The sequence below is a fragment of the Cricetulus griseus genome, chromosome 7 (genome assembly GCF_003668045.3).
Source record: "Cricetulus griseus strain 17A/GY chromosome 7, alternate assembly CriGri-PICRH-1.0, whole genome shotgun sequence".
In the NCBI taxonomy this organism is placed as follows: Eukaryota; Metazoa; Chordata; class Mammalia; order Rodentia; family Cricetidae; genus Cricetulus; species Cricetulus griseus.
In genome coordinates, this window is record NC_048600.1 from 44,729,499 (window position 1) to 44,743,092 (window position 13,594).

The following is a 13,594-nucleotide window of genomic DNA, read 5'->3' on the forward strand; positions in this document are numbered from 1 at the left end:
ATTACTAAAAATTATGATTCTTCAAACAACAGAACATTATCTTCTCTCGGCTCTGGAGGCTAAAAGTCTGAAAGCAAGGTGGCATGCTACCTCAGAAGGCTGCTGGGAAGGCCTTTGTCTCCGCTGGCTTCTAGGGTTCCAGGTGTTCTCACCAGAGCAGATGTTCCCATCTCCACCATCATCTTCACTGGGCCTTCTCCATGGTGTCCTCTCCTCTCTGTCTCTATTGGGACACTTGCTGTTGAGTGCCGGGCTATCTGGATACCCCAGGATTACCCCATTTTAAGATATGCCTAGCCGGTTTTTTTCCCCATAAGACTATATTCACAGGTCCTGGGGTCAGAACTTGGGTATATCTTCTCAGGGGCATCAATAATCCCCCTGCACAGTCTGTAACCAAAAGCCAGTCAGGAAAAGTCAGGTATGTTTAGCTTCATTTTAACATTACATAATACATTTATTGAAATATCTCATTAATTCAAAACATGTGCAGTGTGTGTGTGTGTGTGTGTGTGTGTGTGTGTGTGTGTGTGTGTGAGAGAGAGAGAGAGAGAGAGAGAGAGAGAGAGAGAGAGGAGAGGGATCACATATCACATACTTGTAGTCTTAGCAGCAGATCACTTAACCCAGGAGTTCAAGACCAGCATGAGCAACACAGCAAGACCCTTTCCCTGGAAAGAAAAACAATAGCTAATTTTAAGTTATCCCATTATAGAATTTAAAAAAAACATAAATTAAAGTGAAACTCAGTCACATTACCAAGAGGGGTTTCTTTTCCAGGGGAATGCAAAGGGAACTCAGGGTATGGCTGTGAATGCTAGGCGCCAGAGCAGACCTGGCACACTCAACCCCTGTCCTGCTTTGACTTCTTGGTGGGAACTCTAGTCTAGGTGCTCCTGTTAGAGCCATTAACCACTCCTGTCTGCCTCCAAGCCAAAGAGACAAAGCCTGGAGCACAACCAGCAGAACAATTTCCCAAAGAAACTGTTTGTGCCTGTTTGAAGTTTGTTTCCCTGGGAACCTTGGGCTCTCAAGCCCATTGGATAGAAGGCAGATGCCATTCATTAAGGTGGCAGGAAGAATCTGACCATCAACCAGGACAGAAAGAAGAAAACCATCCAAGTGGTGAGCTGTATGAGACAGATTCCAGGCACCAGCTTCAGTTCCTGTGTCTGTCTCCCAGCATGGACTGCTTGAAGAAGAAGACCCTGTCTTTTCTCCTCATTTTTGTGTCCATATATGCACGTGGGACTCTGTTGCAGGAAGCTGGCCCAGCTAGGCAAAGAAAACCATTCTTTGAGAGGCTCCGTCGACTGGAAGAGCAGGTAGGTGAAACACACTTGGGCAGTTGGATGTATAAAGCCAGTAGCAGGTAATGGACAGGTGTTACAGAGAGAGCTGCTATCTGTGTTTACCGCACACAGCAATTGGTTTGCTATCCTTGCTGAAAGCTGACAATGTTCTCATCTGTTTGGGAATCAGGCAAGCATTTGCTAGGCTCCGTTCTGAAGTCCAGCTAGACAATGTGTGTGTGGGAAGATGCAGGAGACTTAAAGCGGTCTCTAGGGGGCCCCAAAAGCACAGCTGGAGAGGCCTTGGTAGCAGCAGTGCAGAACAGTGTCCATAGGTATGGGAGCTGTGAAAGTGCTGGTCTACCTCAAAGAGGTATGCCTGCCCAAGGGTTCCACTTGGGGGTCTGTAGACAGTTCCCCCACCCAAGCACTTCCTGTACTGATCCTCGTAAAGCCAAGCATGATAGTTACCCATAATCCCAGTGCTCAGAATATCTGAGTGAGATCTGTGAGTTTGAGGCTAGCCTGAGTGACATAGTAAGTTCTAAGCCAGCCTGGGCTACTGAGTGAGACTTTGTTTCAAAACAAAGGAGCAAAAAAACCTGAAAAGGAGCCAGGTGTGGTGTCACAGGTATTTACCCCAATGTTCAGGAGGTTTAGGCAGGCAGATCTCTGTGAGTTCAAGGCTAGTCTGGTCTACAGAAAGAGTTCCAGGACAGCCAGGGCTGTTAGACAGAGAAACCCTGTCTTGAAAAAACAAAACCAAAACATAAATTTAAAAAAGACCCAACAACAAAACAAACCTGTAAAGGCTAAGGTTGCTCAGTGGCAGAGTACTGCCTAGCCTGGAATGAACAAAATCCTAGATTCAGTTCTCAGAACTGTAAAAACATAAATAAATAATAAATAAATGGGGGGCTGGAGAAATGGTTCAGTGGTTAATATCACTCACTGCTTGTTCTTCCAAAGGTCCTGAGTTCAATTCCCAGCAACCACATGGTGGCTCACAAGCATCTGTAATGAGATCTGGTGCCCTTCTCTGACCTGCAGGCAACATGCAGACAGAATACTGTACACATAATAAATCATAATAAATAAATAAATCTTTAAAAAATAATAAATAAAGGTACTTGGAGCTGGAGAGATAGCTCAGCAATTCAGAGCACTAGCTACACCAGGCAGTGTTGGCTCAGGCAGAGACAGGTAGATATCTGTAAGTTCAAGTCCAGCCTGGTCTATGGAGCAAGTTCTAGAACAGGTTCCATAGCTACTGAGAAACCCTATCTCAAGAGAAAAAACAGCACAAGCTACTTGCAGAGGACCCAGGCGCATTCTCAGCACCCACATGACAGCTCACAACCATCCATAACTCCAGTTCCTGGATACACACACAGTATACATACAATACAAACATACATACATACATACATACATACATACATACATACATACATACATGCAGGCAAGACACTCATACACTCATAAGATTAAATAAATAAATCTAAAATGGAGGTGTTTTTTTGTTTTTCAAGACAGGGTTTCTCTGTGTAGCCCTGGCTGTTCTGGAACTTGCTCTGTAGATGAGGCTGAGGACCACAGCAGTGAGATAACTGGCTGTGGTCTTCCAGAGTGTCAGAGGTGGGAAGGATCACAGCCAAGGTCATGAGCCTGAAGCCCACATTTTACACCATGCAGTGTGGCACCTGAAAACAGTCACCCCCTTTGTACCTGTCCCTTTGGAATTGTTTATGATAATCTCCCCACATTTCCTAGCATGGTGACAAGGATCAAATTGGTCTATCCACTGCTATCCATACATAGGCTTGGTGCAGAATAGGTAAGTATACTTAGGATAGCCTCACCCCAACCCCATGATAGTGGTGTTCTTTTACAGTTTCAGAGATTCCAACAGGTGACCTTAACACACCTGCAGGACATTGCCAGCAACTATAATGTGTACTACAATGTGGATGCCCGCTTCCAGAGCCTGGTGGAAGAGAGCCAGGCCATAGCTCTAGCAGCGAACCGGTCTCAAGTTGCCATACAAAAGGATGTGGCCCACCTAAAAACTTGGCTCAGGAAGATCCAACGCAGAAGCCAGAAGGTGGATGCCCAGCTTCAAGCCTTGAACCTCTCTCTGAGCACAAAGAGCAGGCAATGGGTGGAGGAGGAAAAGGAGCAAAAAGCAAAGAGAGAGGTTACTGCAAGCCTGGCCCTGAGCATTAGGGCCCTGCAGGATGCACTGGCCAGCCTGACACAGCAAGTCCACAGCCAGGATGCCAGGCTTGCTGCTCTTGAGGGACAGATACAGAGAGCCTCCCCTGGTACTGCAGTTCTGGGGCTGACTACAGCCCCGATGCCCACTCAGCTTGCTCAGCGAGGCCCAGGTTCCTTGCAACTGTGGAGAAACAGCCAGACATCCAGGCCTTCACTACAAAACAGGAGCTCCCCCCAAGACTTCACTGTCCATGTCCAGAAGACACAGAAGTTCCAAGCCCCAAGCAGACATCAAGCAGCCCTACCAAGGACCCACCAAGAACCAGGAAACAGTAAGTGACACAAGCCTGTCACCTCCCTGTCCAGTTCTAGGTTTCCCTAGCAATATTTGAGGTTGTAATGTCATTCCCCACCCCTTTCACCCAAAAAAGCTTTCCCCCAAAGGGCCATATACCCAACACCAGAAGAGAGAATGGCCCAACCTTATCATTTGCAGGTCCTTAGCAGGTTAGGTCACATGGCAGAAGGGCCTCTGTTGAAATGATTGAATCAGGAGCCTCAAAATGAGGAATTGTGTGAAACAGTGATCTTCACTTCATAGTAAGAATACTGGAGTCTCGGAGTAGCAAAAGTGAAATAGTTTAGTTTGTGGTTGTGCAGGAGCTCAGTATGAACTTATAACAAAAGGCAGAAATGGCTGGTGACTTTTATATTCCTAATCTGGCACAAAGCAGTGACTTTTGAATTCCTGATCACATTCCCCTCCCTTCTGAATTCTCGTTAACTAAGTTATTCAAGGAGGTACAATCTTTTCTACTTGTCTAGGTTAGTCCCCACCCCAAATCCTGCTGGGCTTTCGATGCCCTCCTCTTTCCTGATACTGGACTCAGTCGCATAGACTTCTCAATTTAAGATAAACTAAAAAGCGCCCAGGCAAGCAGGTACCAGCTACTAGATGGAAGAGATGGGCCTGGTGACAGCTGCTTATCTGTGGTTCATGAATAACTTCTAAAGGCACCTCACACTGAAAATGGGCCATAATGATTTGTTTCCTATAGAATCACCCTAGATTATCTGGCTGATAATAGTCACCAAAGGCTAGAGAGAAAGACAGGAGAGTCAGAGTTGGCAGACACTTGAGGACAGAGGCCAAGCTTAGGAGGATACAATATACAACTGGGGCATAGCCAGGACCAAGGCCTGCAGGGCTTCTTCCAGTTCCAAGTGGAATGAGGAAGGACCTCTGAGCCTCTGGGGGAAGCTATGTCTTGAACCCTGTGAGACCAAGTTCAGGTTTATGACCTCCAAGAGAGGGCTGGCTTACATCAATATCCTTATAGCAGAGTTACAGCAGCTCTGGGGGCTCAGACAGAAGCTCCCTTGGTTGTGAGGTGTCTGCTAGACAGACAGCTGAGTCACACATAGGGGATCCATCCACTCCCTGAGAAGTTATTCTCAGTCCTTACCTGTGGAGCAGAAGTGTTGAGATTGTGAGTGCAGCAGAGAGGGTGTGAGTCAAGCCCTCCAAAGACCCTGGGTGATGTAGGTGAGAGTGAAGGGCAGGACTGCAACAGGATGCTTCTGAACTACCTCGTGCTCAGGGATGACTCTCTTCCCTCTGTTTTCAGTTTGCAGCTCAGGCCCAGTGCTAATTTTTCCCAACGCCTCCACTGAAAATGTGATCTTTCTTAGCCCCAGCTTCCTCACGCCCCTACGAGCTCTGTCTTTCTGCAGTTGGATTCGTATGGCCTCTGGCCACCTGGGTACCCTCCTTTCTTATGCCACCAAAGACAATGACAACAAGCTAGTACTGCATGGCCGAGACTCCCTGGACCCTGGCTCCATCCACTTTGTAATTGGTGACCCGGTCTTCAGGGAACTGTCCCTGAAACCACTTCTGGATGGTCAGTGGCACCACATTTGTATCATCTGGACATCCATGGAGGGCAAGTACTGGCTCCACATAGACCGAAGGATAGTAGCTACTGGCACCCACTTCAGAGAGGGCTATGAGATCCCTCCTGGAGGATCCCTCGTGTTGGGCCAGGAACAAGACACTATGGGAGGTGAGTTTGACAGCTCTGAGGCCTTTGTAGGAAGCATATCTGGCCTGGCCATCTGGGACCGGGCACTGGTACCTAAAGAAGTTGCAAACCTTGCCACTGGGAAAGAGCTCCCGACTGGTGCTATTCTGACGCTGACCAATGCCACATCAGTGGGGGGATTTGTGAAGAGGGCCAAATGTACCTGCCTGGAGCAATGTCCATGAGGCTGACACACTTGAGCTGCATCACAGTCAAGGCCAGCAAGAAGTGCAAGCCTTCATATCAACATATTCCAAAACACACCCCTGCCATCACTTCAGGACTGTGCACCTGTGCTCTGACATAGGCACCACCTGCATGGAAGTTGGGAGTAGATGGAAAATGTGCAATGGAGAAAAAGGGGCCCAGACTGCAACTTCCTATTGTTGTGGAACTCTTTTGTTTGGTTGGCATTTTTGTGGTTTTGTTTGTTTGCTGTTTTCTAAGACAGGGTCTCACACTGTGGTCCTAATTGGCCTAGAACTTACTCTGTATCTCACGCTGGCCTCAAACTCATAGCAGAGACTCCAAATGTGAGTCACCAATCTGCCTCCCTCCCTCTCTCCCTCCCTCCCTCCCTCCCTGTGGTAGCTGCTGAAGCTTCCAGAGCTACCATTAAAGACATACTAACAATGCTTTAAAACATAATTTCTGAAGCATGATTTCCATATTAAATACTTGCCTTGTTGTTTTTTGTTTTTGTTGATTTTTTTTGTTTTTTAAGACAGGGTTTCTCTGTATAACAGCTCTGGCTATCCTGGAACTCACAAAGATCTGCCTGCCTCTGCCTCCTGAATACTGGGATTAAAGTATTGTGCTACCAATACCCTGCTAATATATGCCCCTTTGAAATTTTTCTTAAAGGTTTTAATAAAAGTGCTGAGTTGTGCAACCATCACAATCTAGTTTTTTTATTTTGTTTTGTTTTTTTTTGTTTTTTGTTTTTCGATACAGGGTTTCTCTGTGGCTTTGGAGGCTGTCCTGGAACTAGCTCTTATAAACCACAATCTAGTTTTCTTTCTTTCTTTCTTTCTTTCTTTCTTTCTTTCTTTCTTTTTTTTTTTTTTGAGACAGAGTTTCTCTGTGTAACATCCCTAGCTGCCTCACTTTGTAGACCAGGCTGGCCTACAGAGATCTGCCTACCTCTGCCTCCTAAGTGCTGGGATTAAAGACACATAACAGTCTAGTTTAAATCATTCCCCCAACATTATGTCCCTGGCCAGCTCTGTGGGGTTGCTTGTCCTGAACAATCCAGATAAAATATATGTCCAGCTCTTGTATTTCAGCACAGTTTTTCCATGTTCATCTATGTTGTGGCATGTACCCATGCCTCATTCCTTTCTGTAGCTGGATAATATTCCATGGATTGTTTATCCATTCATCAGCTGATGAATTTTTGATTGTTCTGGCTTTTTAGTAATGTGAGCAAGGCTGCTATGAGCATTCTCACATATGTCATTGAGTAAATGGATATGTCTTTATTTATCCTGTGAAAATACTCAGGATCAGATGGACCATATGGTAAACTCATATCTAGGTTCCCAAAGAAACCTCCAAACTGTTTTCCAAAGTTGCTGCCCAGTATATATCCCCATCAGCCACATGTGATGGTTTCCCCTTCTCAGCATCCTTGGCAAACCTTGGTGTGGTCGATTTTGACAACCTTCTCTTCAGATTCCAAACTGGAGCCATTATAAAGCAAAAGCAACAACAAAAACAAAGCAAAACACATGGGGTCGGAGAGAGGGGTCAGTAGTTTAGAGCAGTTGCTGCTCTTGCAAGGGACCTGGATTCAGTTCCCAGCTATCATGGCAGCTCACAACCATCTGTAACTCCTGTTCCAGGGGTTCCGATGCCTTTCTATGGTCTCTGAAGACACCAGCACACATAAGGTGCATATACATACATGCAGGTACTCACACACATGAAATAAAAATACATCTTTAAAAAATGCTTTGACAATTAAAACAGACATTTTTACTTTCAGCTTTGGTGTGCTTTTGAAAATTTACCTTTACAACACTGGAGAACCCCCAGAGAAGATCCAAAATCAAGATCTTAAAATCAAAGTCCTTTGGTATAGCCAGGAAATAGAGACACAGAGAGGCCCAGTGAACCTAGGGACAGGTCTGGTCCTCAGAATGCACCCCTTCCCCTCTTTAAAAAGAAATGATTTACTTTCTTTTGAATCATGTATATATGAATATCTACTTGGATCTATGGAGTGCATGCTGTGTGTGCCCACAGAGGCCTGAGCTCCTTGGGGCTGGAGCTAAATTGCTTATGAGCTACCTGTGTGGGTGCTGGGAAGAGAACCCCAGCCAGCTCTCTAAAAGAGCAATAAGTTCTCTTGACCACTGATCAGTCTCTCTAGTCCCCTCCCCTCCTTTTGTTCTCCTTCACAGGAATTTTGAGTCCAGCAGAATCCTTCTTGACCCAGTTGTACTCTAAGATGCTAGCAACTCAACAGCCATCAAAAGTCAACAGAGACGGTGGCCATCAAGCTTGCTGTCTCAAAACAGTTAAGATTAATGGTGGAGAGTAAGCAAAGAAAGTCAAGTTTTAAGAAAAATTATTTAAGAAGAAATTAAGAAAAAATGAAAGCTGAGCAGTGGTGGCACATGCCTCTGATCCCAGCACCTGGGAGGCAGAGCCAGGTGGATCTCTGTGAGTTTGAGGCCAGTTTGGCCTACAGAGTAAGTTCCAGGTCAGACAGGGCTACACAGAGAAACCCTGTCTCAAAATAAGGGAGAGAGAGAGGGGGAAAGAGGGAGAGGGAAAGAGGGAGAGGGAGAGGGAAAGAGGGAGAGGGAGAGGGAGAGGGAGAGGAGAGGAGAGAGAGAGAGAGAGAGAGAGAGAGAGAGAGAGAGAGAGAGACTGCAATGGGAGGAATTCCTAAAAGAAGGAAACGCCATTGGATTCTTTTGTCTATGGGGCTTTTATAGAGCTATGGTAGAAATGGGCTGAGGTAAGTCCTATGAGACTGGTCAGTTCCAGGTGCATTAACAGCTGAGCTACCCAGAGAGCAGGCTGCCATGCTCTTGGTTAGTCCCCCTGGCCCAGGGATGATTATGAGCGTGTGCTGCCTATCAGGTTAGTTAGAGTTGAAATTCCCTCCCTTGTCCATTTCTGGCTCTGGCTTTTTCTCAGTTGTTGACTGTCTGATAGCTGTCATTCTCTTGGTCAGCTTGCTATCTGACTTTGCAGGTGTCCAAGTGCTGCTAATTATACTGAGCTCTCTTAATTCTCAAGAAATAGCTGCTGTTGTTCTTAACTATTCATAGTTAACTTTTCATTTAGGGAATGGTCTGGGGTTTCTTTCCTGATGTATGTAGAGGCTTTCTTGGAAACTTTCTGTTATAATTGGTTATATTATAAGGAAGAGTATATTAAAGTGCAATATTGCTATATGAACATTTATAAACAGGCTGGGGGTGGGGGAAGTCATTCTGTCCTCACTGACCCAAAAGCCTGTCACTCCAGTTTCTCTCTCTCTCTCTCTCTCTCTCTCTCTCTCTCTCTCTCTCTCTCTCCTTTTTTAGACAGAGTTTCACTATGTAGCTCTGGCTGTCTTGGAACTCTGAAGACCAGGATAGCCTCAAACTCACAGATCCACCTGCCTCTGCCCTGCCCCCCCTGCCCCTGCCCCTGCCCCTGCCCCTGCCCCTGCCCCTGCCCCTGCCTCTGCTCTGCCACTGGGATTAAAGGCTTGTGCCACTATATTAGGCATCAGTTTGGTTACCTCAGTATTTCAGGCTTTGCCACTTCAGCATGTAATCTTCCTTTAAACCTCAGTGTCTTCTCACTGTAACACTTGTGAGCAATTTGGAGTTTTCACCATGTGCCCTTTTCCCTTCCTGCTTACAGAAAGCTAACTCCTGCATCACTGGTTTGGAGGTTTTTTGTTTTGTTTTGTTTTGTTTTTGTTTTTTGTGAGAGAGTATCACTGTATAATCTGGGTCAGTATCAACCTTGCTACCTTCCCTCCCCACCTCAATGCTCCAAATGCTGGGATTGTAGACATGTGCCTCCACACTCCCTTTCCATTTCAAAAGTAAAACTGTGGGTCTGGAGGGATGGCTCAGCGGTGGAGAGCACTGGCTGCTCTTCTAGAGGACCCAGGTTTGGATCCCAGCATTCACATGACAGCTCATAACCGTCTGCAACTCCAGTTTCAGAGGATCTGATAGCCTTTTCTGGCTTCCACAGGTACTAGGCACACACATGGTGTACATACATGCAGGCAAAATACTCATACATAACATTTTAAAAAAAAATTCAGACATGAGAAAACAGACTAGATGTGACTCATGCCCAGTGCTAATCAAACCATGGGATCCCCAAGGCCTCCTGCACTCTGTGCATGCTGGCTTCTGTTCTGTAGAGGTTGGACCTTCATCTGGCCACCTTCTCATCCACAGGGAGGCAGCCGGCAGTATGCACACCTACCCAGCTGCACTGTCATGGGGACAGTGCTCTAAACTGGTCCTTTTCCTTTTTCTTTGACTGGCTCGCATGTAGCCCAGGCTGGGCTTGGATTCACTTGTAGCTGATGACGCCCCTGGACTCCTGACCCTTCTACCCCCACTCTCTGAAGCTGGAATTACAGGGGTTTCCCAAAAGGGCTTCATGCATGCTAAGCAAGTACTTTGCCAACTGAGCTACATCCCCAGCCCCTTACATGATTCTCAACAGCATCTTTCCAACCTCTGTGTGCCCAGTGTTCTAGGCCTTCAGCTAAAATCAGCCATCAAGGCCGCCCGTTCCTGAGTCACAGTAGGAGTGTATTTTAGATCTGGAAACTCCCGGTGGATGCCTCACACTGTGATCTTGAGTCACCCACTGCCTTCTGCTTCCCCAAGGACCTGGCTTGAGAGCCCCTCTTCCTCAAACTTTCCTTCCTTCTCTCTCTCTCTCTCTCTCTCTCTCTCTCTCTCTCTCTCTCTCTCGTTTTTTGAGACAGGGTTTCTCTGTTTAGCCCTGGCTGTCCTGGAACCCACTCTGGAGACCAGGCTGGCCTCGAACTCACAGAGATCCACCTGCCTCTTCCTCCTAAGTGCTGGGATTAAAGACCCAGCCACCACCGCCCAGCCCTTGACATTTTTTGTTTGTTTGTTTCATTGCATTCTGGCTCTTAGGAGAGTGGGGAGCAGCATCTTCTTCCTGGAAATAGCCACAATCTAGTGACTGTTGGAGAATGGTGTGGTCCCTCAAATTGTTGTTCTGTGGAAGACCCCTAGCAACAAGTAGGAGTTGAACCTCCAATGGTTTGATTACAGATTCTTGATCTCAATGTCATGTATCAGATTAGAAGAGCGGGAAGTAGCCAGACGTACAGGGACTCAAAGCCAGGACAGGAAAAGTAAGCTGCACAGTATCCTTTCTACATTCTTCCGAGCTTCCAGGTGCTCACATGGCCTAGGGGAAACCGAGGTACCACTCCAGGCATTGCAGACCTCGGAACTTCAGCAGATGTGTCACTGCACAGTGGGCTGCTGCATCCAGGAGACACTGTGGAACCAAAAGTCACTCCAGGCAAGAGAAGGCCTTAGATGGGGGTCAATCAGCAGTACTGGGGGCAGTGTGGCAGGACCCCAAGGACAAGTAGAGATCTGTGACAGGCAGTCATAGGAATTCTGATGGATTTGGGAACCAGTCTGAACATGTCTCTATGACTCAGCCTCCCAGTAGAGTCAGAAAAAGTCACCTGTACATTTTGAACCATGAACCCCACTCTCTAATGCCACTAGAGTCTTACTTTAACCACACTCATTACATTATCACAACCCTGGTCCTGGAAGAAGTCAGTCCCAACTAGAAGCCATTGGTTTTAACATACTCAACTTGTCCATCCTGTCCATTTCTCCTTTTACAAGGACTAGGGTGGAGTTCAATGATGGACAGCACTTTCCTGACATGTGTAAGGTCCTAAGTTTAATCCATAATAAGCAAAAAGTCAGTAAAAAAGAGTACAAAAAGTTGAAGGCCCTGGTCTGTCAGGAGCTGTGAGAATTGTGCCAACTTGTCCGCAAGGGGTTACTGAGTTCATCTACCCTCCCAGGCATAACCCTTCACCCTAGGACTATTCTCTCCATGTCCCCCACCCCCACATGCCCTGCTATGCTCATGCCTCTACTCTGCTTAGCCCTCTACTGGTTCTTTCTTTCCCCAGACCCTACCATCCAGCAAGACCCAAGCCTGTGCATTCAATCTAACTGACAACTTGTGCTGAATATGTCAAGAATAATGAAGCCAGGCGATGGTGGCACACACCTTTAATCCCAGCATGTAGGAGGCAGAGGCGGGCATAGCTCTGTGAATTTGAGGCCAGCCTAGTCTACAGAGCTAGTTCCAGGGCAGCCAGGCCTACATAGAAAAAACCCTGTCTTGAAGGAGAGAGAGAGAGAGAGAGAGAGAGAGAGAGAGAGAGAAGGAATAATGGTCCCTGACCAGAGAACCAGAGAAGAGGGAGGTCTTGCCTCTGAACCTCTAAGGGGCTAGCTGGCTGTCCTAGTTTCAAAGAAATTGTGATCAAAGTTGGTTTGTTTGTTTGTTTGTTTGTTTGTTTTTGTTTTTACAAGACAGGGTTTCTCTGTGTTGCCCTGTCTGTCCTAGAACTCACTCTGTAGACCATGCTGGCCTCAAACTCAAAAATCCCCTGCCTCTGCTTCCCAAGCGCTGGGATTAAAGGAGTGTGTCACCACCACCCAGCTTCTGATCAAAGTTTTGAAAGTAAACGTATGTAAATTCAAGCCCCATTGAATCCCAATGACCTTCATTAGACAAGCTGTAAGGATTCAGGCATTATGCTGTAAGGATTCAGGCATTATGCTGGCCTGCCCCTGTCACCTGGCAGAATGCACTCAGGCAGTACCCTGGTCAGCCCAGGGTTCCATGACTACTGGTCTGCATGCAGGTGCAAAGGACCCCTTTAAAAAAAAAAGATCCTGACCTACTTCTATCTTTTTACCGCTGTTCCCTTGGGGCAGACAGGACTTCCCCCCCCCCCCCCCCCCCCCCGTCTCCCTTCTCTTCTGCCCCCCTTTCTCTTTCCTTCCCTTTTCCCTCCCCTTTCTAATAAAACTTTTCATTTAAGCTCTGTCTGCCTGGCATGTCCCCTCCTGTCCACTTCCACCCACCCTCCCACTTCTGGGTCACCCTCGCCTGCCATGGAATCTGCCAAGGTTCCCCAAGTGCATTATCATAACACAAGCCATCTTCATTTCCCAACCACAATGCCCAGCAATACAAAAGAGGGCCTTAATATCCTTGTCACTATCCTGCAAAATGACAAAGCCAAAGTGCATCAATGAAAAAAATACAACTTTTTGGAAGGAATTTTGTTTTTGGTGTTTTACACACACACATACACACACACACACACACACACACACACACACACACACACACACACACAGGATTATCATGGGGAAAATTCAGAACCTCGTTTGACTTCCTTCCTTTTATTCTGTGTTTAGTTTTGCTTTTACTTTGAGTTTTGTGAAAGGAAGGAGGTTTCCTGTAATCCTCTCACCCTTAGAAATTAAGGAAAAGTTAAAACTTTTGATTTGGAAATTTCCAAACCCAAAAAAATTTGCTCCTTTTTAACTCCTTTTTAAATTTCCTATACATGATTTTTGTCACCATTGAAAGTCTGAATCGGAGCTGGAGAGATGGTTCAGGGGTTAAGAGCACTGGCTGTTCTTCCTGAGGACCTGGGTTCAATTCCCAGAGCCCTCATGGCAGCTCAGAACTGTATGGCTCCAGTTCCAAGGAACCAACACCCTCACACAGACATGCATGAGGTATAACACCAATGCACATAAACTAAAAATAAATTATAAAAAAATTATAAAAAAGGAAATGCCATCTTCATAAAGTGCTAGTATTACATGGAGGATAGTGTCACTTGGTGGATGAAGAATCTTTGAAAGTATTTCTTGCATATGTCAAAGAAAACATAGATTATTTTAAGAAATAAAAATAACACACACACACACA

General features: G+C 46.2%; 1 protein-coding gene across 1 annotated transcript; it reads left to right on the forward strand.

Moving 5' to 3' along the window:
- The first annotated feature begins 552 nt into the window (after positions 1 to 552).
- On the forward strand, positions 553 to 6,468 carry Ptx4 (pentraxin 4). The gene is made up of 3 exons (XM_027425031.2): positions 553 to 1,325; positions 3,187 to 3,841; positions 5,138 to 6,468. Exons 1-3 carry the CDS (start codon positions 1,185 to 1,187, stop codon positions 5,776 to 5,778), a joined length of 1,437 nt encoding a protein of 478 aa, XP_027280832.1. The 5' UTR covers positions 553 to 1,184; the 3' UTR covers positions 5,779 to 6,468.
- The last annotated feature ends 7,126 nt before the right edge of the window (positions 6,469 to 13,594 follow it).

Bases quoted from the DNA above. Each gene is read 5' to 3' on its own strand.
- Ptx4 (XM_027425031.2), top strand. From the start codon at position 1,185: ATGGACTGCTTGAAGAAGAAGACCCTGTCTTTTCTCCTCATTTTTGTG. The intron at 1,326-3,186 runs GTAGGTGAAACA...GTTCTTTTACAG, and splicing joins TCCGTCGACTGGAAGAGCAG to TTTCAGAGATTCCAACAGGT. The intron at 3,842-5,137 runs GTAAGTGACACA...CTCTGTTTTCAG, and splicing joins CCACCAAGAACCAGGAAACA to TTTGCAGCTCAGGCCCAGTG.